The sequence below is a fragment of the Anoplophora glabripennis genome, unplaced genomic scaffold (genome assembly GCF_000390285.2).
Source record: "Anoplophora glabripennis isolate ALB-LARVAE unplaced genomic scaffold, Agla_2.0 scaffold8, whole genome shotgun sequence".
Classification (NCBI taxonomy): Eukaryota; Metazoa; Arthropoda; class Insecta; order Coleoptera; family Cerambycidae; genus Anoplophora; species Anoplophora glabripennis.
Genome location: NW_019416350.1, coordinates 2,785,001 through 2,811,289, shown reverse-complemented (window position 1 = coordinate 2,811,289; position 26,289 = coordinate 2,785,001). Strand labels below are relative to the sequence as shown.

Below are 26,289 nucleotides of genomic sequence, written 5' to 3'. Positions count from 1 at the left end.
AAAATAAATAAAACAAGGCCCATTATTAATCTCTAGACTCTAGACTCTAGAAATTAGACGAACTTATAACAGTACCCTCCCCAGTACTTTCGACTGTATTGTATAATAATTCTATTTTCTATTAAATTTTTGTTTTTAATTAATCATTATCATTGCCTCAAGTTTAAGAGTTATTTTAAAAGATGTATTTTTTTTTAAATCTCAACACCTTTTATCTCAGAAATAGTAGAGACTTTTTAATAGAAAAGTCCCATAATATAACCGGATTTTTCTTTTCCTGAGATTTTTCGGTACAAAATTGAGACTTTCTGGATATTTTGGAACATTTTTAGTGGATATTAATTTGGCAAAATGATTTTAAAATAGAAAAAAATATTTCTGGTTCAGGACTGCAGCTTTCTCAATTTTCAATAGTTCTCACATTACGAGAACATCTAAAACACTTAAGCTTAGCTACGGATTTATGATTTCTAATAAATATCAAGGATTCCATTAAACAAAATTCGTTTATCTTGGGTGGTACTTAAGAATATCTAGCCGGAAATGATGAGCCCGTTCCTTTAATGGTTCCAAATTGGTCTCATGTGGGAATACTCCTCGTAAATTATAGCCTAGCGCGTTCGGGCGTCATGAACCGCTGGACAAGTGGAATTAAGTCGACCTTAGGGTACCTGTCGATTATTATGTAATCATAACTGGGTCATTACACTCACTCGCGGCTCGACGAGTTTCCAAAAATGAAAGTAACCGCCGTGCCCGCAGACATGGCTGCGTGACACGCCGTATTTTTTCAATTGTTTACTCGTATTGGTTAATAGGTCAAAAATACCCTATTACTGCACAAAATACAGGGCGTTTAGGGAACGAGAATTAAAAGGGATCGTAATATGTTAATTTTTCAAAGCACAAATAGTTCGACATGATAAAATAATCTGAATCTCCTCTATATAGACTTTTGCTTTAACTACACTAAACCAAACTATTAAAGGGTCAAAAGAATTTCCGAAATTTTTCCGTGATTTTTGACAGACTGTATTTAAGGGAAAAATGGTCGTATCGAGAATTAAAAAAAGCATTTTGAAGCTCTAAGATTCTTGTTTTTAGATCTTTCGGTCGAAAATTTTTAGGAGCTACGGTTATCATGCAATTCTAAGAAATAGCGCGACAAAAAAATTTTGCAAATTTTTGTATTTTTTTTCCGAGTTCACGGACTTGGAAACATTTTTTTCAGCTAAGCCATTGCATGGGCCAGATAGGTTGTTTATTCAGCTTTAATTTCTTTTTTTTTTATTTCAATCCGACCATTATTCATCGAAATATCGGACTTTTAATGGAAAAGGATCCTTTTGTCTTCAATCATCGATATCTCGACGACAGAGAATTGAAGAGCAGTTTGGAAAACTGTGATAAATGTCCTATAACATGCTGCCGTAACTTTTCGGAATATTTTTTTTCGTCTTTTACACGAATTTAGAAAACAGGAAAAAGAGTAATTTATGTTTTTCTAGAAAATTGACGGCTAAATTAGAAATATTCACGAAATGACTAATGTCAAACATGACTTTTACAGTTCAATATACCCAGAAGAACCCTGTGAAATTTCATCTCGATCTAACGAACCGTCTCTTTGTTTCAAACAGTCAAACTTTTGGAAAAAATTAAAGGGTCACGATTTTTGAGCTTAAACACTTCAGAATCATGATTAAAATGGAAAAAATTTTTTATTTGAGGTTCTCACATTTTTACCGCAAACATTTAAATTGATGAAAAAAAAATTTTAGTTCGAAAAATTTTTGGAAAATTTTTCGAAAAATTATTATTTTTTTTTAAATCAATTTAAAAGTTATTTGCGGTAAAAATGTGAGAAAACCTAAAAAAAAGTTTATTACCATTTTAATCATGATTATGAAGTGTTTAAGCTCAAAAACGTCACCCTTTAATTTTTTTGATAAGTTTGATTGTTTGAAATAAAGAAACGGTTCGCTAGATCGAGATGAAACTTCCCAAGGTTCTTCTAGGTATATCGAACTGTAAAAGTCATGCTTAACATTAGTCATTTCGTGAATATTTCTAATTTAGCCGTCAATTTTCTAAAAAAAAACATAAATTACTCTTTTTTTCCCTTTTTTTTAAATTCGTGTAAAAGTCGAAAAAAAAAATTCCGAAAAGTTGCGGCAGCATGTTTTCCAAGTCCGTGAACTCAAGAAAAAAAATAAAATAAAATTTCCATAATTTTTTTGTCGCTCTATTAGAATTGCATGATAACCGTAGCTCCTAAAAATTTTCGACCGAAAGATCTAAAAACTAGAATCTTAGAGCTTCAAAATGCTTTTTTTAATTCTCGATACGACCATTTTTCACTTAAATACAGTCTGTCAAAAATCACTGAAAAATTTCGGAAATTCTTTTGACCCTTTAATTGTTTGGTTTAGTGTATTTTAAGAGATACCAGCTTATCCATGGTCTCCAGATTTCAAAGGCAATACTAAATTTTTTGGCATCTCCGTAAATATTTAAGGTGCTTTAGAGAAATTCGGCTTAGGTTTTTTTTTGGGTAGCCTAGATGAACTTGTTTTTTACCTAAAACTTAAAGGTCGCTAGGGGTACCTGTTATAGTATTGTCCTATTTTGGTCGGTTTTTGTGAGTAAATATTTTGGGATATTATTTATTGGCTGTTAAAAGGATATATTTGTTACATGTCGACATAATGCATTGTTCCAGAAGAAAATGGATTTCAATTTTCAGGAACAGAAACACAAATATTTGGGTTTTTTTTAAGNAGCATTTTGAAGCTTTAAGATTCTAGTTTTTAGATCTTTCGGTCGAAAATTTTTAGGAGCTACGGTTATCATGCAATTCTAAAAATAGCGCGACAAAAAAATTTTGCAAGTTTTTTCATTTTTTTTTCCGAGTTCACGGACTTGGAAACATTTTTTTCAGCTAAGCCATGCATGGACCAGATAGGTTGTTTATTCAGCTTTAATTTCCTTTTTTTTTATTTCGATCCGACCATTATTCATCGAAATATCGGACTTTTAATGGAAAAGGATCCTTTTGTCTACAATCATCGATATCTCGACGACAAATGGTCGTACAGAGAATTGAAGAGCAGTTTGGAAAACTGTGATAAATGTCCTATAACATGCTGCCGTAACTTTTAGGATTTTTTTTCGTCTTTTACACGAATTTAAAAAACAGGAAAAAACGTTAATTTATGTTTTTTTTTAGAAAATTGACGGATAAATTAGAAATATTCACGAAATGACTAATGTTAAGCATGACTTTTACAGTTCGATATGCCCAGAAGAATCCTGTGAAATTTCATCTCGATCTAAAGAACCATCTCTTTGTTTCAATCAGTCAAACTTTTGGAAAAAATTAAAGGGTCACGATTTTTGAGCTTAAACACTTCAGAATCATGATTAAAATGGAAAAAAAATTTTTTTGAGGTTCTCACATTTTTACCGCTAACATTTAAATTGATGAAAACAAATTTTAGTAAAAATTATTATTTTTTTAATCAATATAAAAGTTATTTGCGGTAAAAATGTGAGAAAACCTAAAAAAAAGTTTATTTCCATTTTAATCATGATTATGAACTGTTGAGCTCAAAAAACGTGACCTTTTAATTTTTTTGATAAGTTTGACTGTTTGAAACAAAGAAACGGTTCCCTAGATCGAGATGAAACTTCCCAAGGTTCTTCTAGGTATATCGAACTGTAAAAGTCATGCTTAACATTAGTCATTTCGTGAATATATCTAATTTAGCCGTCAATTTTCTAAAAAAAAACATAAATTACCCTTTTTTCCCTTTTTTTAAATTCGTGTAACAGACGAAAAAAAAAAATTCCGAAAAGTTACGGCAGCATATTTTTCAAGTCCGTGAACTCGAGAAAAAAATAAAAAAAAATTGCAAAATTTTTTTGTCGCGCTATTAGAATTGCATGATAACCGTAGCTCCTAAAAATTTTCGACCGAGAGATCTAAAAACTAGAATCTTAGAGCTTCAAAATGCTTTTTTTAACTCTCGATACGATCATTTTTCACTTATATACAGTCTGTCAAAAATCACTGAAAAATTTCGGAAATTCTTTTGACCCTTTAATTGTTTGGTTTAGTGTATTTTAAGAGATACCAGCTTATCCATGGTCTCCAGATTTCAAAGGCAATACTAAATTTTTTAGCATCTCCGTAAATATTTAAGGTGCTTTAGAGAAATTCGGCTTAGGTTTTTTTTTGGGTAGCCTAGATGAACTTGTTTTTTACCTAAAACTTAAAGGTCGCTAGGGGTACCTGTTATAGTATTGTCCTATTTTGGTCGGTTTTTGTGAGTAAATATTTTGGGATATTATTTATTGGCTGTTAAAAGGATATATTTGTTACATGTCGACATAATGCATTGTTCCAGAAGAAAATGGATTTCAATTTTCAGGAACAGAAACACAAATATTTGGGTTTTTTTTAAGATAACTAAATTGATTTATTTTCGTCCATGGTAACTAACCTTGAAGTGTGGTCCATTCGACACCCTGTATATTTTTAGTAATAGGAGAAAAAAGTAATTAAGAAACCATTTATATGATATTTACGAGATCTGTTCAGAAAATAACCGAACTTTTTGAATTGCGCGGTAATGGATATATATAGGGATGTGCAGTTGGCAACATTGCGTTGCACATAACCTCCTCTGTAACCGTATGTTCTTGGATTGTTGATATCTCATTTAGTTTTCGTGATATTGTTATTTGAATATCTAAGTGTTTAAGACCTTCTACTTCAACTGATGATTTCCACGTTCAGAAAGTTAATGATCGTACGTGCACGTGAGACTCGATGTAATGTCAAAGTGATACTCACAATTTTTTTCGACTTTAATGGAATTGTGCATTTTGAATTCTTGCCTCAAGGTAAACAATGAACAACGAATTACGTGAAAAAGAGACAATAGTTGCGGCGAGACAATTTATGGTTCTCGCACCATGACAATGCACCCGCACATTGAGCTTTGGCAATTCGTCACTTTTGTGCTAAAAATCAGATTTCTGTCCTCCCTCATCCTCCTGAGTCGCCAGACCATGCGATTGTTTCTTATTTCCGAAATTAAAATCAGTGCTGAAAGGACGCCATCTTTAGACTATTGATGACATTAAAGCGAATTCGTCAAATACTTTAAAGGCCATTTCAAATGAAGCTAACCAGGACTGCCTCGGGAATAAATTTAAAAAAATTAATGTTCGATTATTTTCTGATTAGACCTAAGCAAGGTATGTTTCTGCTTTAGAAAGAAAATATTTAAAAGAGTCAGTGAACTTCTATGTACCTACGGGTATACTAGGTTAATATTTTTTATTCAGTTACTTATTCAGCTATTTTTTTCTATATATTTTCACTGTTTTTTTTCCTTTATTGAAACAATTGTGTATTACGATACGCAAAAAATTGGACTTTTCGAATGCTTGAAAATGAAATTTTCACGTGATCTATTTCCAACCATTTTCTAAATATTTTCGGTTTTCCCAGAAGAAAATGTCGTAAAGAAAATTTGCTGTAGCACAGTTTCAGCAGCTGCCCAGCGACATTTTTGAAAATAAAACAGTATCTGGAAAATTAAATAAGAAATGATACATGATTTCAAAAAAGTTATTTCGTTATTTGATGTTATGCAAATCTAGAAAAATTCGGCTAATTCTTGGTTTGAATAAGACATTTAGAAACAACACAAAGGAAATAAATCTATAACGGAAGACAACAAGGGATACACGTCCGCTCTTGCGCCGGGCAAATAACCACACTGAGCTTGACCTAGTTACTGCATTGCAAACAGTTGATTGATTTAGTGGACGATGTAGGAGAGGCGACCTAAGTTTCGACTACTTTAGACCACAGGTTGCTTGATGGATATCGCTTTTTTCACATCCTCTATTACCTCTTCGAAGGAATGTGCTTATTTCAGAAACACTCTATATACACATATAACGCGTTTGTTACCTCTCTCAAGTACAAATACATATACAGTCCGTACGATATTTGTTGAATTCCAAGAAAAAAGCAAGCCAATAAAGTTCCGTTATCGGAACTACTGTATTAATTTACCATAGCAGGGGCGTGCCTTGAAATTTTCCGTCTTTCTACTTCGGGTGTTGAATGCGGTTAATTTCAAGAAAGTGACGTAGGAGTCTTCTTGGAATTTTAAACAAATATCGTATGGACTGTACATACAAAGAACGAATTCGTTCGCTTGATATGTACGTGGTAAAAACGTCACCTAGAAAATTAGTTCGTCTTCTAAGATTCGTTCAGTGGGCGGTACATATAAGAAGTTTGTCTAAAAGGTATGAATAATATGTGCGTATAATATGAAGTTTGATTCGAATTTTGGATTCCCTGAAACTTTTCACGACTAAAATCTTATATATTTTCATTAAAATGTCGATGGCAAAGGAAATTTTACTTCACGCGTCGAATTTGTTCATTATCCTTCGTTCGTTATATGTGCACGCTCCTAAGAATGCACACAAAAAATGCTATACAGAATTTTTGAAGATTGGTCTATGTTTCCAGTAAACAGAAATTATTAATTCCGACAGTTGCCGCTGTTTCCATTGTCACATAATAATATTTGCAATGTGTTTTCCTAATACGGTATGCGACATTTTTACATTTGCAGGCAAAGGCGGCCCGTTTATTTCGTTTCGTGGAACGTGAGTTACAAGGAATTATTCTACTATTTTTCCAGCACGTGTCGCAACAAAACATAATTGTGATGCAGGAATGTGTAATGAAAGCGACTGTTTGGAGCAGTAGCCGTCGTCTACGGAGATGCATGTGTAATATCGTAATTGATTTATTTTAGAAGGTGACGCCGGTGTCAAAACAAACTAGCAGAAAAAATGTGGTCGGGTAGTCGGAACCTGTTTGATTGAGAAATAAAAGTTATGAGGTGAAGCGGCGGCAAATGTTAGTGACAGAAGTTTAAAAGTAAACCTGTGTTTTTGGATACCGAAAATCGGATGGTGTGTTTTATATCTCCCTACATTACTTTTATACCAATGCAGTGTTTGGAAAGGAATACTGTATAAGATAGCTAAGTAATGTGACAGTGTAATAATTTGCACCCAAAATTGTTTTTTCACATTTACTTAAGTACCTGTTTACAACCTCAAAGTGAACTACTTGCTTTTAACCAAGTCGAAACAGTTGATGAAAAACTTGATTTTAATCAAAAAGATCTTTAACAGTATCTGTGGATGTTAAGGATAACGTGGTTAATTAAACATTATATATTATATTCAAACAATATGGATAATGGGTATAGAAGTTGACTAGGTTCTATTTCTGGTCAGTTTTGCAATTATGATAAATAATATATGTAATATTATTACATTTAAACAAACGTGGATTAAGTTAGATCAGTTTAGATTAGATAGATGGACAAATACCAAATAATCACTTCAATAACGAAGTATATTTAAATAAAGAGCATAAATAGCACCATATAATCTTGAGGTCAAAATATGATGAGGCCAAATGCACTTACAATTAGTCTAAAGTTACCCCATTTGCTGTTTAAATCTACAAACATTTAATTATTTCAAAAGGTGTTTAACTTAAGTTCATGAAACTTGGATTACAAGCTTAACTTAACATATGTAAAAAAATTACTGAATTCGTATACCATTATTCGAACCAGTGCTGGAGATATTGGGAGATACTCACACTAAAAATTTCAAAACTCCGGCGACTTTGTAAGGAGAATTTTAGTTCGTTAGATTCATAATTTTATATTGAAGTAAGCATATTATTTTTTTTACGGTTAAATTCATCGAAAATAATTCTAAAAGAGTGTATGATAACACAGGCCCACAAACGGAAATCGACAAGTCCTTTTTCCCAGACTAGGTGGCCTTTATGGGGTCGTTGATCACGATCTCGGTGTCCATATTACTTCATCATGTCTAGAGTCTAGATCAAGGTCATATGAAGGTCAAATACTCGAACGATACAATTTTTTTAATCCCGGATTTTGAAAGAGCGGAAAATTTTACTTCCGAATACGCTTCGACCTGTTAGTCGACCGACCTCTGAAGGTCATTTACAGAGATCAAGTCCTTTTGATCTCTCGGCTGATATCTTAGCTGGGAATGGATCTCAAACCAGTTGACCCCTATGTTTTTGGGGTCGCTAATCACGATCCCGGTATCTATATGAGCTCACCACTTCTAGATTAAGGTCAAATGAAGGTCAAGCACATTAAAATCGAATGATGCAATTTTTTGACACCGGATTCTCAAAGAGCGGAAAATTCCGTTCGAAAAACAGGTCGAATCCGGGGTCAAAAAAATGGTATCATTCGAGTTAATGTATTTGACCTCCATTTGACCTTGATCTAGACGTGATAGTATCATAATGGACACCGGAATCGTGATCAGCGACCCCAAAAACATGAAGGTCACTTAGTCTGGGAAAAAGGACTTTTCGATTTCTGTTTGTGGGCCTGTGTAATCTTTTATCAAATAAGACAATGTAATCTTTAAAAGTCCAAAAAATTCAGCAACATAGAAATTTGCTCCTTGCTATTCGTCAGAAAGTTCAATTACATATTTTACAGTGGTTTATCTTTAATGTTTATTAATAAAATTTTATTTTTTATTTTTACTATAGGGTAAGGTAATTTGCAACAAAAATTCCAACACGTGTTTTCATTTGTAAAACGGAAAAAATTGGATTTGGTAATTTTCTATTTATTTAACTCTATTAGTGAGCTTATTTTAAATTGAAAAAGCAATTACTAGAAATTTATTCCTTTAAAATGCAACTATAAATCAAATAAACTTTCCAATACAATTAGTTTTGTCAAAATTCTGGAATTTTTAATGATCATCCTAATACCTCTCTCACTGATTAATATAACCGTTTATATATTTTTACCTTTATTTAGCTAAGTCGTCAGCACAAATTTTTTCGAAATATGCTTATTTCTAAAGCTGTTCAAAAATTGAAGTGACTTGCAAATTAAGCATCTCTGAATCTTTGGCTCAATTATCATATTTCGCTCTCAAGATTATCTGGCAGCAATTGTGCTTATTCCTTTATACATACCCTGTATATCCACAAAACCTTAATCACAACAAAATTATGTTTTATCTAATCAATCCCGATAAGCCTCATTAGACGCTGTCTTTTAAATCCTTGCTGTTTCTTTGTTCTGCTAAGCTTATAAATATGGGTCGAGTTCATTGTTGATTTATTGTCCAGAGGTAATACGTAACTAATACGAGTACCTTTGAGATTATTGTATTTATATCGGCTGTAATTCATCGATACTTTTGTGGAAGTTTCAAAATTAAAAGAAATTTTCTTCTTAAAAACCCAAACCGCTCTGCACAAGTTACAAGTTATCTCGTGCTGACAAAGAAACTGGGACAGTTTAACATCATGTCATGTCCAATGAGGCAAATTGGACATTATGCTCGGTCAGTGTGATAAACCTACAAATGTTTATCACTTTGTCCAACTGTCCTAGTTATTATGTACCGTGCTAGGGCATTATTCACAGTACCCGAATATTGTGTATAAAATACTTACACGTCAAAAAGAAATTTAAAAACACTATCACATATCAAATACATACAATTAGACCTAGCATATAAAAATTTATGGTTCACATATATTATAATTATATGACAATAGCTATGTATACACAAACAAATTATTTTTATTGTAAAATTTACATCTATTAACAAACTACGTCTGTTTATTCATATGTATATTCTTCTTGCACGTAAATATTTTAAACATGTTTCTACCCTAATGAATAGAAACATATGTTCTAAAACGTAATATAGGTATTTACTGGCATCGAGCAATGAATATATTCTTATTTGTTCAATATAAAACAGTGCAAGCTGTGGGTGGTTCGCGAACTGTACCTTACACTCCTACAAAAAAGAAATTGTATATATTAATGTAGCACATGTCTATCTGATCATTTTTAGTGTTGCGTCTGTCACTTCCTACATGAGTTACTAAAAATGTGGTTGTCCCAATTAAAACTAAAAAGTATGATGAATGACGTTGCATATTTATAGCAACCAATCTTATACCTTAAAGGTGTATTCGGGGTGTAAAAAAAATTGTGTTATCATGTGGGAATAATACTGCACTGAAAGAAATGCGTTTTATTCTTTATTAGAATTCTATATACCATTATAAGACCATTGTATACTATATGTGACAGTTAAATAGGTGAATATTGGATATAAAACACATATTGCTAGCACAGTTGTATAGTGACTATAAACCTTATTCTTTATTAAATTATTGTATAACTAGTATACAACGTTTTTTATACCCTTTACGAAATAATAACAATAACTGTTATTGAAGTGTTCCATGTCGTTATTAGAACATCTAGTACTGGTTATAAGTTTTATAATAATAAATGTATTAAACTGTTGTATACTCTGTACGAGTTAAAAACATATGTCATTAAGTTTTCAGAAATTTTATTGGATAACTGTAATTACAAGGTTCTAATGTAAACATACATAAAACATACTTTTAAGCATTAAAAATGATGACAAATCGCTCCCAAAACAGTCCAGTTTATTTTCTTAGCAACGATGCACCCGTATTTTCTTGTATTACATGAGAATTTGCACTATAAGTCTTCCACCTTAAGAACGAAGCATCCCCAGAAAGGTTGAGCTTCTTTCCATATAATTTTATTTCCTCTGGTTGATTGACTTTATACCCATGCTCTTCTTTGTCACCATTAACCTTCTGTTCCTCCATCTTATGTAAAACTTAACATGAGCGATTTCTAATAGGACCTACAAAATAATAATTTTTAAGATTTAGACAAGATTTACATTTGAAAAAACAAAACAATTGCAAGCCATAAAACAGTTAGATACTTACATAATAATTTTCCATTTCACACAACGCGATATGATCATGTATCCCACAAAACATGTGCATATACTGTCCATTTTCATCAAACTAGACGTGTGTAAGTCGATGCACAGCGGACTGTAGGAAATTTTACTTGATTGTTGTATTTTCTCTTCTTGAGTAAAGATAATAAAGACGTTGTGGTTTTGTGTGTTTATTTTGACAATGATTGAACATGTATGGACAATAAAAGTGGACTGTATAAGATGGTTGAGTACCGTTCTGCTTCATGCATAGCATGCTACTGAAATCTTAGAAGGGATGAGCTCGTGCGGCGAACCCTAAATCAGCGGCTGGAATAGCCAGGTTTCTTATTGAGTCGGAGCACTTCGCTCTCGGGTCTGACATATGATTATTATTACAAGACTATGAATATAACTTAACAACCATCATAACCGATTATGCACCGAGAGGTGACGATCACTTAACCATTATAAGATGCGTTTTACACGTTAAAAAATGGAAACTTATTCAGTATAAGAACGAATAATTCTGTTAATACAATTGTTATATACAAATTCGGATACTGGTCTTTATACAACACATCCTCCCTACTATACAAATGGAATATAAAGTCTATAACACCTAATAATGTATAAGTAATTCATTATAACCTTTATTTCAAAGATGCATAAGGTGTATTAAGCACCTTCCAGTTAAACTGATTGAATAATGAGTATGGAGATGATTGCTTTTTTTAATAAAAGTTGTATATTGGTTATAAATGTTTTAATATGCGCTATACACATTATTCTAGATAAACAGTTTAATAAGCCCATTTCTTTCAGTGTGGTTAACATAAAAAAAATATTTCAGGGAACATTATGTTACCCTTATTTATAATACTAAACTAAATAAAGGGCTGATTGTATTGTATTACAGGTCTCAATGAAATCTTAATGAAATTTTATAGCAATTGTACCCAAAATTCCTGAAGGATAAAAAATTATTTTATTCTAAGAGTAGGTAAGTACATTAATGCGTCAAAACATCTTCATAATTCCACCTCTAAGATCAAATAACGAATGTTAGTGTAAAACAATGTGATAAACCATAGAAAATCATTTTATACCGGCAAATATTTAAATGTAGGCTGATAGACAACATATCAAAAAAATATAATATAACTTATCCCTCAAAGGGTTGGACACCACCTACAGACTAAGGCCTCACTTACCCCTTTAAGTCATATATTTTTTCTATTCAATATTTTTGCCTGAATTTTGTTATTGCGGGTTTTTGGGGTCGCTGATTACGAGTCTAAAGTCCGAATCCAAAAATTTCAGAATAAAAGATAACGGATCCAATATGCCGTATATAAAAATCGGAAAAGCATTAACAATTTTGTCTCAGATATGCTCTTGTTCTGGTACTACTGTATATTAACTGTTTAATAGTGAGACTTTGATCTATGGGTTGAGTTACAGAAGTATTTATTCGAACTTTGCTATTCAAATGAAAATGTCTAAAGTTATTTTTGTAGGCTGAGTTAAAATTGTTACAATTTACAAACAGTGATATCAAAATTGGGCCATTGTGTTAAACAACATATAGCACAACTTTCCATATGTCAGGATCTTATTGCAGCAACATTATTTGCTCTGCTTTTAAAATTTTTGGGTTTTTCCCACAAGAAAAAATTATTGTGTTGTGTGAATACACTGGCTGAAAATATGAATAATTTAAATTTTGTTTGTAAATTGTCACATGAAGTTAATTAATCCTCCAAAAATAGCTGCAGATCATAGCTTCGTTTTGAGGAAAAAAGTTTAAATAAACACATATCTAATTCCATCTGTTTTTCGTATACCAATAGTTGAAAATACATAAAAACGCTAAATAGGAAGAATGCGCTTTAAATAAAAATAATGAATGTTACCAGAGCCACCACCATGTGGTGTAAATATATGAATATATTATTGAAATTTATTACCCTGCATTTGAATGGCATCCACAGAAAATATAAAACCGGTTTATATAGTAATTATTAGAAAAAATGTATTTTCTGTGACCCGTCTGATGTAAACTTCATTATTTCAAATAACATTTTTGGTTAAAGGTGGGCCTTTTTATTGAACCTGAAAAATAATGAATATTTATAAACTTTAGCAAATGATTTACGTTTCACGAACCCTTCAATTCCTGAATTCTTCCATCATCTTCATCATCATCCCATCCCACAGCAAAATCTTCATCATCTCATTTCAGCACTGTCAGACTCATTGTCAGTCACCCCCCAAAAATTTTCACAGACAGCACTTGCAGGATTTGTTCGGGTGTTGCAGGATGAGCAATCAATAGCTGGGATGCCTGATGTCATCCGAACGGACTCTCAACGATCGGACGCATCCGTAAAGCCACGCGTGTCCTTCAATAGGGACGTCCACGTGAAGCGTATTGGTACGAAAACCAAAAGTTTTATTCGATTAACTCGACTAGATGTACTAAAAACGATTAACACTAGTTACAACAAATTGAAGTATGAATTCTAATTAATTAACACGTCTTAACACTACTAGCTTCCTCTTCTTCTAGGCTTATGCGCGCAAATAACACACGGATAAAACGAACTGTGCTAGCTAACCCAGAAACAACCGAAAAAATAACATTGATGTGGAAATAGGTAACATAATAACGGCTATGTTATACGTTTGTCATAAAAAATGTTAACTAATAGTATCGCGGGAAACAACTACTCTGCGGACTAATGTTTTGACCAGCATTAAATTACATCCTTAATATTTGGTCAATAACGAGAAGAACCACCAGTAGTTCTCATAACGGTACCACAGGTAAGACAACCGACACCACCTCTTTCTCAAATATAGCTGTTTACTAGATATTGCAGGTATAATGCTGCTGATCGAGGCAGTAGTCCATAGAGTAGTTGTCTCCCATAATAACGTCAGTCAAAACTTGTTTACCTTAGTGGCGACACAGTTCTTGCTTTCATTGTACTTGCCACTTTGAACGAGCTGAAAACCTAGACATTGAAAAGCAGTGACTATTTATAGATGTAAACTTTTTTTATTTCACCCATAAAAAAACATCAAATTTGGGTCGTTTATTTTATTGTAAGTACTAAAGTTTTAACCACATTTTTAGCTTGTTTATATTTCATTAAAGTAATAAAATAAATATAATCTAAATAAAGTAATTTCGTCATATATTTTTCGGAAAAACTGGAGCTCGATCTATTCGTTGTCATATTATTTTCGTAAGAAGGGTTTTAGTGGACTTTCTTACTGTACTTTCAGGGACAAATGCGTCCTAGCATCCTTGGCATTCATGTCATTGAAGAAGCTATACAAATTTAGGCGAAGTTTATATAGGAAGACATATCATCCCCCGGAAATAATGTAAAACCGTTGATCCCTTGTCTAAATAATGTTAGGCAAGTAAGAGTTCTTTACTCCACAACAAAATGGGGGTTCAACAAAATTTCCAGGTTGTGGGTTGCGTGTCTCCTGGCTTCGGTGTTTAGCCGTGGTAGCAAACATTAACAATATAAGAAAACGTAAAGGAAAAGGTACATGCACGTTTGTTTAAAAAATTTTTAAAGAAACTCTTCGACAATAATATAAAAAGGCCAATTTCCATTTAAGAAATAAGTCATACCGTCTTTACTTCAATATGGGTCACCATATATGGGTGCAGGATTTATGTTGAGACAAAATAATATCTCGGCTGGACTCGATTATTTCGAAAAAAGTTTCTGACAATTATAGGATACCGAGGGGGTCATTAAAAGGTCCATATTACGACGTCCGGTCTAGACCGGAACTGGTGTTTTTAGACCGGATGTTGATTTTTTTAAATGGAAACACTCATTTTTTAACACGGATTTCGATTGAAAAACGAAAAAAATTACTTTTTGGTCTTATTTTTTTCACTTTTTTTTTTTTTAAATTCATACAAAAGTTGTAGACTGAAAAGGGGGCTATCTTGACATGACCTTGAAAATGACCTTGACCTTGACTTCAAGGTCGAAAAACTGTATAATTATTAACTACTTTTAGCACTACCCAGGAATAACGATGTGGACGTAGTAGATTTTTACTCCCTTTGGGGTGCTCGTTTTCTGTGAAATGAAGAATTTCTTCAGATGTCTGAAGATTTTTATGATTTGCTGAAGACTGAATTTGGATAGTTTTAGTGCAAAAATAAGTATTATTTAATTTAAAGGGAACTTAAAAGGGAAATAATTAGAATTAATTAGTTAAATGAGATGCTGTTTCATGAATTACAAATTTTCTTTATTGATCTACTTTGATTTCTTTGAAAACGCATAATTGATTTTTCGTTTACATTTTCGTTTTGAATTCGTGATTTTTAAAATTGAAATAGGCGATATTAACTCCATTTTATGGCCAACATATGGGTTAAATCGAAAAGATAATAAGATCAAAAAGTATTTTTTTTCGTTTTTCAATCGAAGTCTGTGGTAAAAAATGGTTGTATCCATTAAAAAAAAAACAACTTCCGGTCTAAATCAGAAGTCGTAGTATGGGCCTTCCAATGGCCCTCTCGATGCCCTACAATTTTTGTCTGAAACTTTTTTCGATATAATCGAGTCCAACCGAGATATTATTTTGTCTCAAGATAAATGACCCACCCAATTATTTATTGAATTTATTTTTTATTTTATGAACGCACTGTTTATTACCCTTTACTTCATTCTAAGTACTTGGTTTTAAATTTAAATGTAATTCCTTAGCAAATCATATTGTATTGTTGCAACCTATTAAAAAAAATCGTTTACAAGTTTTTTGTGTTACTAGTTTATAAATTGTAAAGTGTTTCATTGCGAGCATGTGATATTTGTAATGTGTGGGTGAGATGTAACCTACAAAGTGTGTTTATATCTTAGCTGTCACTGGTACTGGCACAAAGCATTGCCTTACGTACTGGCAGAAATCGACTTACTAATTTGTAGGTGCTATGAAAGAATGACTAGTATCGCACTAGATGAAAAAAACCTTTTAACTAATGATGTTGTGGGGAATAACTATTCTGTCCCGTCCAGCACTGAATTATACCTGCAATATTTAGTAAACAATTGTCAAGTTATAAAGCAATGCTTTGTGCTACACTTACTCCGTACTGGTGAAAGCTAATAAATTTGAAACCGGTTTCTATTTGGTGATTCTGCTGACGAATAATTTTAGCTGTTTACTAGATATTGCGAGTGTAATTCAGTGCTCGATGGGGTTTTAGTTTCCAGAGTAATTATTTTCCACATATTATTGGTAATATAATATTTTTAGAGAAGACAATCAGGTCACATATGTCTAGTAATAATTTCATTAACATTTTTTTTCTGATAATATACAAGGTCGTCTGACTCTAACATATTTAATTTTAAAAAGAAAACGACTCAAATACGACGCGATGTCGAAGTTACCAAACAAAAAACATTAATTGCCCTTTATTTACAAATTAAAGAGCATAATTTGGTAGACAGTGTGGCTACGTGAATTATTTTAATCTATGTTAATATTAAGCTGTTTAAACAACAGCTGTATGAGTAACTAGCACCAATAATTTGATAAAAAGAATTGGACAACCTTGATCAAATCTAAAATGTATATCTAGTTTATATGCACACTGTTGATACATAAAACTTTTGTTCTTTTGACAAATTATTGTATATTGTATATTTGAATAGAAAATTGTACCTAATATTTATTCAAATATTCGTACAGCATATTTCGAATGTAATAACTAAAAAACAAAATAACTGAAAACTTAATAACTAAAAAACACATACCTATTGCAAATCTTAAAACTTATCTTTTTGGTTTAATTTTTTAAGGAACTGTATTTGCGTTTACCTTCACTCCTTAGGCCGGTCGTCCTTTGGATGCGTTTTCGCCCGAATTGAATTCGAAATCAGATAAAATAACTATTTTCCAAAAGATAATCATCCATATTATTAAAAAATAATGGTACACCAAGCCAAGGGGTGTACCAATGTATATGCATAGCCAATAATGTCATATTATTCGATTTTTGATAAATATTACTAATGGGTGGTATAATTTTTCATAAATCTGAATCTAAAAAAAAATCATAGTCACTAGAATTCGCCGTTTCGAAGAAGTTATAGTTTAAAAAAGGGGGTCGTTTTTAACTTTTATTTGATAGAAAACAGATTCGTAAATCAAGATACCCTCTATCAAAAATTTACTTTAATAGTTACTTTAAAGAAAAATGTTTTGAATCTTTTTCCACAAAATTTAATTTCGAAAAAAAAATTCATCTTAAAAATCTCAACAGGTCCCATGTTCAACTGTATCTTACAGCAAGCAGTTCAGTTAAGATTTGTATCAAGATTTTCTAATATTCTTATAATTTAAGAGAAAATTAACTTATTAATGTAACATAATTCCTTGTAAAAAAATTTTTTCTTGTAAAAAAAGGTGCGTTAATTTCAGTAATTCAAAGGATTGTCCTCTAGGCGAAAACCACATAACCTAATATTAAAAGCAAATACATCCAAATTACAGAGCGCTTGGTACCCCTTCCAAGAAATACCAGTAATAGTCATGAATGAGAATTTTCAACGGCTGACCTAACCAAATTACCTCGTTCTTAATTTTTGCGAGCTATCGGGGTCACTTCTGCCATCAACTCGTACTTCTGCATTGTTCATGATTCGCCTATTCATTACAGAAATAATAATTCAGAGTGCAATCTGAATCACCGCAAGAAAAAACTGGTAAATATATCGAGTATTGTTCAGTTGTCAGACATATAAGGTTGCGTAACTAAAAAAGGAAATCTCCTGACCTTGAAACTACATAAAAAAATACGAACCAGTCGCTGTAGAAATGGTAAACCTAGTCACGCCTTGTACGGAAAATACTATATCATATTTACTGAAAAGAAATTAGCTGGAATTGTTATGCTAATCTACAGGGTGATTGCATCAATTCAAGTCCGTGTTGATGTTTCTTAAATGGCAAGCGAGAGGAAAGTTAAATTGAGAAATAGATTAAAGCGAAATTGAAGACAAATATCATTCCTTTGTATTTGGAATATTAGTTAGACATATATGGGTGTCTTTACTTGCTCGAAAGAGAATCTGGACAGAAAGAATGCATATTTGTAACTAATGAGATAATATATGAGCGCCTGGAAATCCCATAGTGCCTTAGTAAATTTCCGGAAGCTAAATATGGTCTTCCTGCTATTGATTCAGTTTTAAATGTTCTTCAACCAATACCAATAAATTTTAAGATATACCAACAAAGATCTTCAACGAATCGAAACGATTACTACCTTCAGTCGATTTCAAAATTTAACTTTTATTTGTAATAGTTGCTTAAGGTGTGGTAATCTTAAATATGTATAAAATTTTTCGTCACCTGAAGTAGTGCCTAATCTGATAATCTAGTGGTTTGGACATTTTTATGTACATACAGTAAAAAATATATTCCGACAAGAAAAAATAAAATTAAAGGGTACGTAGATTTCCATTGATTAACAGTTAATGGTAAAATCAGTACATTTATACAGAAATTATAACAAAATTACAATAAAATCCCCAACCCACAGAAACACAATTGATTAAGCATAGATTCAGAGCTTAGAACAAGAACTGGAGAGAAACTTCAATTTATTCAATTTTTCATTATATCAAATTACCAAAGAAGCCAATGGAAAATTAAAAAAGTATAAAGGAAACATTAAACTTATATCAAATTACTAAAGAAGGCAATGGAAAATTAAAAGAGAATAAAGGAAACATAAAACTTGCAGTCAGTAAAGAGAACATAAAGAAGTAGTCAATTAAATAAAAATAACCTGTAAAGAAATAAAAAATAAGTTGGCTGGCTAAAAAGTGGTGCTTAGACAGATTCTGAAGATGTGTTACTAGGAAAGGATTAGGATAGGTGAGAAAGGATTTTTTAAAATAAATAAAGAATTTTTACATCGAAAAAAGTAGGTGAAAAGATTCAGTATATCATAGAAACTGTAATTGCATGAGTAATATAGTGTTTTGATAAATCTTTGATACCACCAAAATCAAAGTAAAATGTTATTAATTATACAGAACCAACTATGGTCTTATCAACACAAACTAGTCCGATTAGGAGGGTAAATAAACATTATAACGTGCAAAAATCTCAGGGAATTAATAAATGTTAAAAAGGTACTAACTAACGATACCGGGAGATGGTAAGTATTCTTCCACGTAGCGGAAGGCGGCGGGTGGAAACAGCCCACTAAAACTGCCAAGGGTTGGTGGTTGGTAAGGCCCTCAAGGGAGGTTACGTAATCCCGCTCGATCACGTGTGATAGGAGTAACCTTGGTGGGGAAAGTAGTCCCACAACAAAGAAAAAAAACCCTAGAGTCACAAAAAGGCATTAGCTAACGCCCCAGCACATGAATGAAAGGTTAACAATAATTGTTATAAGGTACATACCTCCTTTGTAGAGGGTTTTCTGATTGTCAGGAGATGGTAAAATGGTGAAGATGGTGACACACTATAGAGGGAAAACCTCTATCGTGGAAAATTATTTTCCAGGTGCTGGACAAGTGATGCTGACGACACAAAATCCCCAAAAGGCTATACTTTTAATACCAAATAACTCCAGTAAAGTATAAATCTCTGCCTAAAGCACTTTAAATCCCAAATTAGGGTGATTCCAACTTTCACAAAAGAGCTTGGCCACTTAGTCGTGCACACTTGAAAAGCAAGAAAACTGACTGACTTTTTTTCCAAGAATCTCAAATCTATTTTAAAAAAGTCTTGGAGGGAAACAATAAAGATACCAACAGAAATGAAATTAATAACCTATAATTTCCGGGATACCAATCCACTAATGGAAACATTATCAACACTCAAGGGAGGGAATTAGGTAAATAATAAATTAATAATGAGTTATAGGAGTATATAAATAAAATATATTGGCGATACGATAATATGATAGAAAAGACGGGACGAGCTATTTTAAAACCTGCTTTGTTTAGAACACCTTTTTATCTCGTGGTTTTTGTAAATTTTACTGCGCCTATGAACGGTGAACTAGGCGTGAGGAGGACGGATAAATTTGGTGATTTCTTTCACTTTCCGAACCGCTATACGATATTCGAATAGGCAACTCAACATACTTAGGTATGCAGTTATTTGTGTGTTTCATGGAAGAATTAAAATGTCACAACATAATAGATAACTATTTTTTTAATATTGCACATTTCTTTTTAATTATTATCAAAAATGTTACTGTTCGTTTGCTCTGCTACTTTCCTTCATCTACTTACCCTATTTCGACTTTCCAAACCTAATATCAATAAATTATTTCAGTTTTTACTATTTAAAATTGTTAAAATCCAAGGAAAATTATGATGTCATTAACTATTACTTCTTTATTATCAAAGCCCTATTGGTTGTCAGCTCAAACTGGTTTAGCTTTTGCTTAACTTTTGAAATAACATACCTTGAAAGCATTGTTACTATTTTTTATTCACACATAATATTGACAAATAATCATGAGTATGAAAAGAGAAATGAATAATAAGAGCGTACGATTGTTTCCTAAAAATGTATATTCAAAATAACCACTAAAGGATCAACCAGCTGAACTATTTGATCTGATGCACATTCAAAATTTAAAAAAAAGTCACCACTCTTACATAAGTACCTAGTGGAAAAATTTGGCACCTTTACATTCTAAAGCTCTCTCGTTGGAAATAAAAAAAATTAAACAATACAAGTATTCAAGTTTCCATGATCCATCTACTAAGTGACACTGTCAGAACTTTTGATTATAAATGACGTACTCCACAGAAAATTAAATGTGTTCAGATTAAGGACGATATGTTTTAGAGTTGCTATATCCCGAAATAAAAAAAATGAATATTAAGAGAACCTGACGAGCAATCAATCAATTCTAACAAAGGTCTTCTAAAAGCATTCGAATCGGACGTCAGAAGAATTCGCATAGAATCGATTTGTGATCATCAGAACATTACTTACATTATTGTGCTGCAGCCGGCGGTCTTTTTAATGATTGTTTACAAAAATCAATGAACTTGAAATCTGAGGACTTTCATTACTGCGTTTGATGTATGTTAAAGTTCAAAATCCTCATCGCAGTGATTTGACACATTTTGGAAATATAGAAACCATTCAGAATACTAATCTTATGTATTATTGCGGCGATTGTTTAGGACTATTTGACAAATAACTTGCAAGTTTTTGCATTGTGTGATGGCCAAACAAATTTTAGTGAAAAATAAATAATATTTGAAAAGATTGTTATCAATCAGTTGGTGGTCCCTGTTTATAAATATTTGATATAAGGCTCACGTTAATAAAATGGACATTGAAAAAAAATTAAAGCGTGTTTATGCCGGTCTTCGAGAAGATTTCGTGAAAGAATTACCCAAATCTTTGAAATTCGTATTAAAGGGCAAGTTGGAAAGATCCTTCTGGGATGTGAAGTAAGGACTAATAGAAGAACAAATTGGAATATCTAAAATGTATTAGTAGTTCCAGACTCATTCTAATTTACGTTATTATTCTACGTGTTCACTATTTTGTTCCAATTGCAGCTATTTTTGCATTAAGATCCTCATCTCTTCAGATTTTTTAATGATTAAGAAGTAAACCAGCTCTTGAGGGTAGAAAATATTTTAATCACTACGTGGTGATATCAGGACTATAGACGGCAGAGAAAGCTAAGGTAAAAAAAATGTTGGAATATTTTTGATCATCTACCTATAGTTCAGGTGCCTCACCAACTAAGTGCCGTCTATTATAAATACATACATAAAATATTTGAAAGAACTGAAGAATCGAATACATCAGTACAGAGCTGGTTGCACGTTTCCAAGTGGCAACGCTTTCGCCATTAAAAAAGCTTTTCCATGACATTAAATGTGTTCCACGTCAAAAAAAAAAAAACGAAATGATCACTGTGTAGAAAAATAATACTACTACTACGTGTGACTTTTAGAACTTCAATATTTTTTTATTCCTTCTATCTTTGTAATCGATTAGATCTTACCTTTGAAACATGTCTATTTGGAGCACTATCACTTTTTTGGGAGGTCAACAAGACCATCACAATATTATGCAGTTTCTTCTCTATTAGGGGACAGAAAATATCAGATCATGCAGCGTTCAGGTGAATAGGATATAGACCTAACTATTTTTTCTTCTTCTTGTCATTATCATATACTTGGACTCTAAAATAACGCAATGGGCAGATAAAGGCTTAGGAATAATGACCTAGTGAACTCATGGTTAAGGTCAATATTTCCTTATGATTTAAAAGAGATGTCAGCAGAATCGTGTAGAAGTAGGTACTCTGAAAAATGTAGTGTCTATTGAGAAATCTCTTTATATACGTACGTTTTGATTTATCGACCAATTTTTAACAACCTTTTTCTTACACAGATCTCGTGGAAGCACTTAGGAGGTATATCCTATTCGCTTTATAATCCAAAACCAACGCCAACTGAGACAATTTCTCTAATGCAAACATTCGAGAAGTACTTCAGAGATTTTGTAAAGGAAACATTCCATTGGATTTTTATTAAGAGTGAAATGAAACACTACTTTTACATTGTTTGTAATACCATGTGCTTGCAAATAATTAAGACCAGAAGTATTTATAACATTTGTTTCACTAACGAACACAGTTGAACTTATTGGCACAACTTGATNTTCCACGTCGTAAAAAAAAAAACGAAATGATCACTGTGTAGAAAAATAATACTACTACTACGTGTGACTTTTAGAACTTCAATATTTTTTTATTCCTTCTATCTTTGTAATCGATTAGATCTTACCTTTGAAACATGTCTATTTGGAGCACTATCACTTTTTTGGGAGGTCAACAAGACCATCACAATATTATGCAGTTTCTTCTCTATTAGGGGACAGAAAATATCAGATCATGCAGCGTTCAGGTGAATAGGATATAGACCTAACTATTTTTTCTTCTTCTTGTCATTATCATATACTTGGACTCTAAAATAACGCAATGGGCAGATAAAGGCTTAGGAATAATGACCTAGTGAACTCGTGGTTAAGGTCAATATTTCCTTATGATTTAAAAGAGATGTCAGCAGAATCGTGTAGAAGTAGGTACTCTGAAAAATGTAGTGTCTATTGAGAAATCTCTTTATATACGTACGTTTTGATTTATCGACCAATTTTTAACAACCTTTTTCTTACACAGATCTCGTGGCGTATAAAGCGTATTCGCTTTATAATCCAAAACCAACGCCAACTGAGACAATTTCTCTAATGCAAACATTCGAGAAGTACTTCAGAGATTTTGTAAAGGAAACATTCCATTGGATTTTTATTAAGAGTGAAATGAAACACTACTTTTACATTGTTTGTAATACCATGTGCTTGCAAATAATTAAGACCAGAAGTATTCATAACATTTGTTTCACTAACGAACACAGTTGAACTTATTGGCACAACTCGATAAAGTTGATATGATTCTTTACAGGACAATTAAAAAATACCTATATATTCTTAAGAGTCAAGTAAAATAAAACAGCACATATGACTAAGCAGTAGCTAAAAATTTTATGCGTGATTTGCTACTTTTATTTCAGTGCAATATTTTTTTTGGGATTACCTTATAACAAATTATGTAAGTTTTTAAATTCTGAAAAATTGTGCCAAATATACTAAAAATTGTGTCTGTTTTTAAAAATGTGTTATGGATTCCTAAACAAATTTTCAGGCCTTAGGTATAAATCTTTAAATCTTAAAAAATTTATAGTACTTTAACCTTCTCAAATTTTTCTACAAAACAAAAAATTGATCGCAGTTGAACGTAGTTTTGTTGTTCTTGTTATAAAATTAGAGAATGCAGGTCTTAGGACCCATTGTGCATGCCGCTAATAAGGGTTATTCCAAAACGGGCCCGAACTTCGTGCGAAGGAAATTATTAGCTCTGGTCGAGTCTTGCTAATGTCCAGGTATTTATGTCTTTTTACCATTAAGCAAACAGAGAGGACATGCATAGAATTCTTGTCTTCGTGCCCCCATAACCTGCATCTGGTTGGGCGTGGTTTTAAATTACAAATTGATGAATGTTTCCGAAAGATTTTCTTGATATAATTTAATAAAAAATGTTTGTTAAAAGCGGTTAATAAATAGGAAAGTTACATGGTGGCTAGTCCTTAAGCAAAACACAATGCTACCTTTTGAAATGCCTTCATATTATATCTACCAAAAGAACGTTACTGGTTGACATGACAGACAAAAATGAATACGAAATTTATGTACACTAAAAAGTATCTGTACAGGGTGTTAATGAACTTATGTCAAATATTTTTGCCACATGTCCGTTATGTCAAAATGAGGTAAATACACGGATTTGTGTTGAGTAAAATGTAATTTTAAAATCTTACCTGAACATTACAAGGAGCAGCATTTTGAGAACTGCTGATTTTCATAGAAGATGTTTGATGTATTCACCATTTCCTTGCACACAAGCTTCAGCGCGACGTATCTAATTCGCTCGCACGCGTTACAACGTCCTCTCTAATTGTATTACAAGCTTTGGCAATACGATGGTGCAGTTGGTCGATGTCGCAAACTTCCGTGGAATACACAATACTTTTCACATATCCCCGCAAAAAGAAGTCTAAACGGGTGAGATTCGGGGACCGGGGCGGCATATAACTAGGCTGCCCCCATAACCTGCATCTGGTTGGGCGTGGTTTTAAATTACAAATTGATTGTTTCCGAAAGATTTTCTTGATATAATTTAATAAAAAATGTTTTAAAAAGTGTTAAAAAAAGTAATGTTTAGAATTTTGCTGAAAATTTAATGGCACGTCTTTCAATAACTGCGGCAAGCTGTTTTGCAAAAAATCTAGATATGAAGCACCGTTTAAGCGTCTAGGCAATTCAAAAGGTCCTATTAAAGTGTTATTAACGATACCGGCCCACATGTTCACTGAAAACTGCTGCTGAAAGACACCGCAATGTATTTCCTGTCGATAGTCCAGTGGTGATTGTTGTGGACGTTACGTACACCATTTCGATTGAAATATGCTTCATCTGTAACAAGTATTTGCACTGTAAATTGAGGATTTCATGCATGTTCCGGAAGTAACCATTCGCAAAAACCTTACGTAGTGGAAAATCCTCAGGAGTAAGCGCTTGAACACGTTGAATATGAAATGGGTACAACTGAGCTACCTGTAATGTCCGCCACACAACAGGATGCGAAATATTTACTTGCCGTGTGATATTTCTGGTGCTACGATGCGGATCTTCATCGACGGGATCTAAAATCATCTCCTCGACATTTAAGATTCTTAGTCGATAGCTGCACGGTTTAAGGTGTCAGTCCTTTAATCGTGTGCAAATTTCTGCCCGGGTTCGATTCCCGCAGCCGGTAGACTGTATATTAGCTATGCTTGTATGGAGGATTGGCACCCTCTGTGCAGGTATGGTATGGTGGAAGAATGTTGGCTTGGGTCAATGTGAGAGATTGACACCAGTTGGCATTTGACCACTCCCCTAATTAATGAGGTTTTCCAGGTTTCCCTCATTCCTGCACTGAATGGTGGTTAGGGCCTACCAACATAAGTCGTTCCTGGGCGCAAATGCGGCCTGCCTAATAATAATATGCTGCCTCCTCTCCCGCACAGGTCTCCGACTTATGGGCTAATTATCGTAGTTAGAATGAGGAGTAGAGATATTATTATTATTATATTATTATTAGTGGTTACCCTGGACCACCGTCGCGACCTCGACGCGGTTGTACTTCACCGGTGTCCAAAACTCTTTGTCCTACAGCAACAAATGTTCACGGTGCGGGGGCACGTCGTTCAGGATATCTGACACGGTACACTTGACAATCTCTGTGGGCATTTTCGTTTGCTTTGCCATAAATTATGAGCATATCGTAATATTCGCGATTGCTAAATACATGCGCCATTTTCAAAAGAAAACTTGGAAATACGGCCATTAAATGCTCTCGAAAAACAGCACAGCAATCACTACAATAATACAAACAAACTGACAAATACAATACAAACTGACTTTTGAATATAGTCCGGCTTCATAAGAAACCTACAAACTCGTAAAAAGTGTTACAGAATTTTTTGTAAGTACTCGCCGCGATAAAATACATGTATTTCAGCAGTTCCAAAACAGTTTTAAACACATTTTTAATTAGCTTTTTTCTCTATGACCTTAACCTTCCGATACAAGTTTGTGACATCAGTTAACTCAGATCTTGCTCATTTTTCACCCCTTTAAATTTTTGACATAAGTTCATTAACACCCTGTATAAGTGTATGCTCAATGGCAGTGTCAAATTTATAAATAATATTTCTT

At 32.8% G+C, this 26,289-nt stretch overlaps 1 protein-coding gene across 2 annotated transcripts in view; it reads left to right on the top strand.

The window, feature by feature from the left end:
* The window catches only part of LOC108904981 (ankyrin repeat domain-containing protein 11), a 518,946-nt gene that overhangs the window by 314,894 nt on the left and 177,763 nt on the right, over positions 1-26,289 (top strand). For both annotated transcript variants that reach the window (XM_018707737.2, XM_018707727.2), the window contains exon 3: positions 13,240-13,354. In XM_018707737.2, the coding sequence (XP_018563253.1) occupies positions 13,261-13,354 (94 nt within the window). In that variant the 5' untranslated portion in view covers positions 13,240-13,260. The remainder of the gene's footprint in view (positions 1-13,239; positions 13,355-26,289) is intronic.